This window comes from Solanum lycopersicum, chromosome 9, assembly GCF_036512215.1.
Source record: "Solanum lycopersicum chromosome 9, SLM_r2.1".
NCBI classification, from domain to species: domain Eukaryota; kingdom Viridiplantae; phylum Streptophyta; class Magnoliopsida; order Solanales; family Solanaceae; genus Solanum; species Solanum lycopersicum.
In genome coordinates this window covers 22,715,416-22,716,611 of record NC_090808.1, presented here as the reverse complement: position 1 = coordinate 22,716,611, position 1,196 = coordinate 22,715,416, and the positions used below count along the sequence as shown (strand labels likewise).

General features: G+C 42.2%; 1 protein-coding gene across 1 annotated transcript; it reads left to right on the top strand.

Annotated features, from left to right (window-relative positions):
* The first annotated feature begins 284 nt into the window (after nt 1–284).
* On the top strand, nt 285–848 carry LOC138338433 (uncharacterized). The gene is made up of 3 exons (XM_069289397.1): nt 285–394; nt 464–659; nt 789–848. Exons 1-3 carry the CDS (start codon nt 285–287, stop codon nt 846–848), a joined length of 366 nt encoding a protein of 121 aa, XP_069145498.1.
* The last annotated feature ends 348 nt before the right edge of the window (nt 849–1,196 follow it).

The window sequence follows — 1,196 nt, the reverse complement described above, 5'->3', positions numbered from 1 at the left end:
TATTGGAGAAATACGGGGTTCGCCATAATGTGGCCACTACTTACCACCCTCAAACTAGTGGGCAAGTTGAAGTATCGAATCGGGATATCAAACATATATTGTCCAAAAAAGTGAACGCTAGTAGAAGGGATTGGTCAAGGAGGCTTGAAGATGCTCTTTGGGCCTACCGGACAACATATAAGACTCCCATAGGTATGTCTCCATACCAACTTTTGTATGGGAAAGATTTTCATCTTCAGATTGAGTTAGAACATAAAGCCATGTGGGCTATGAAGAAGTTAAAAATGGGTTGGAGCGAAGCTGCAGAGCAACGGTTAAATAGGTTGAATGAACTCGATGATTTTTGCCTGAAAGCCTATGAAAGCTCAGCCCTATACAAAGAAAAGAAGAAGAAGTACCATGACAACAGAATTGAAAAATGAGAGTTTATGGTCGGGGATTTGGTGCTTTTAGTAAATTCTAGGTGGCACTTGTTTCCACGCAAGATCAAGTCCAAATGGATTGGTCCTTACTTGGTTAACCAACTATTCCCTCATAGAGCAGTTGAGTTGGAAACTAAGGAGGGTGTGCGGTTCAAGGGTAATGGAAAGCGCATAAAACTCTATTTCGAGCATGCTGAATCGGTGAATGAAGTGATCGAGGATTACCATCTTGATGAAGTCTGAGGAATCAAGTGTCCCTTGTCGTATCGCGACATTAAATGTGGAGCTTGTTGGGAGGCAACCAAATACTTGTCGTTTTTTTAGTAATGGTAGCATTTTTCTACTAATGGGTTTTTAAATTGGCAGGCACATTACAAGGAAATTCTGCAGAAAATTACTCTGCAGCAGTCACTGACGGATACATAGACGGACCATTGCGCCCGCGACGGACCGTCGTATGCATCTGTTGTGCAAGGTACGTTTTTTTCTATTCGTTTCAAACAAGGGAACACACGATGGAACAAATGACGGGTCGTCACAATTGCGACGAACGTTCGTCGGGGAAGCATCGCGTGATTAATGAGGCATACCCAACCTGACCTGGTTGGAGATTAATATAAACTTTAACCATTTAAACTCCCCAACCCCTCATTTCACCCCCATTACTTCATTATTTCTCCCATTAATCTTTCTATCTCAACTTCAACAATCTATTCCTCTATCAACCACCGATCATTGCCCCCCACAATTCTCCAAAGCCCTAAAAGTGTTAAT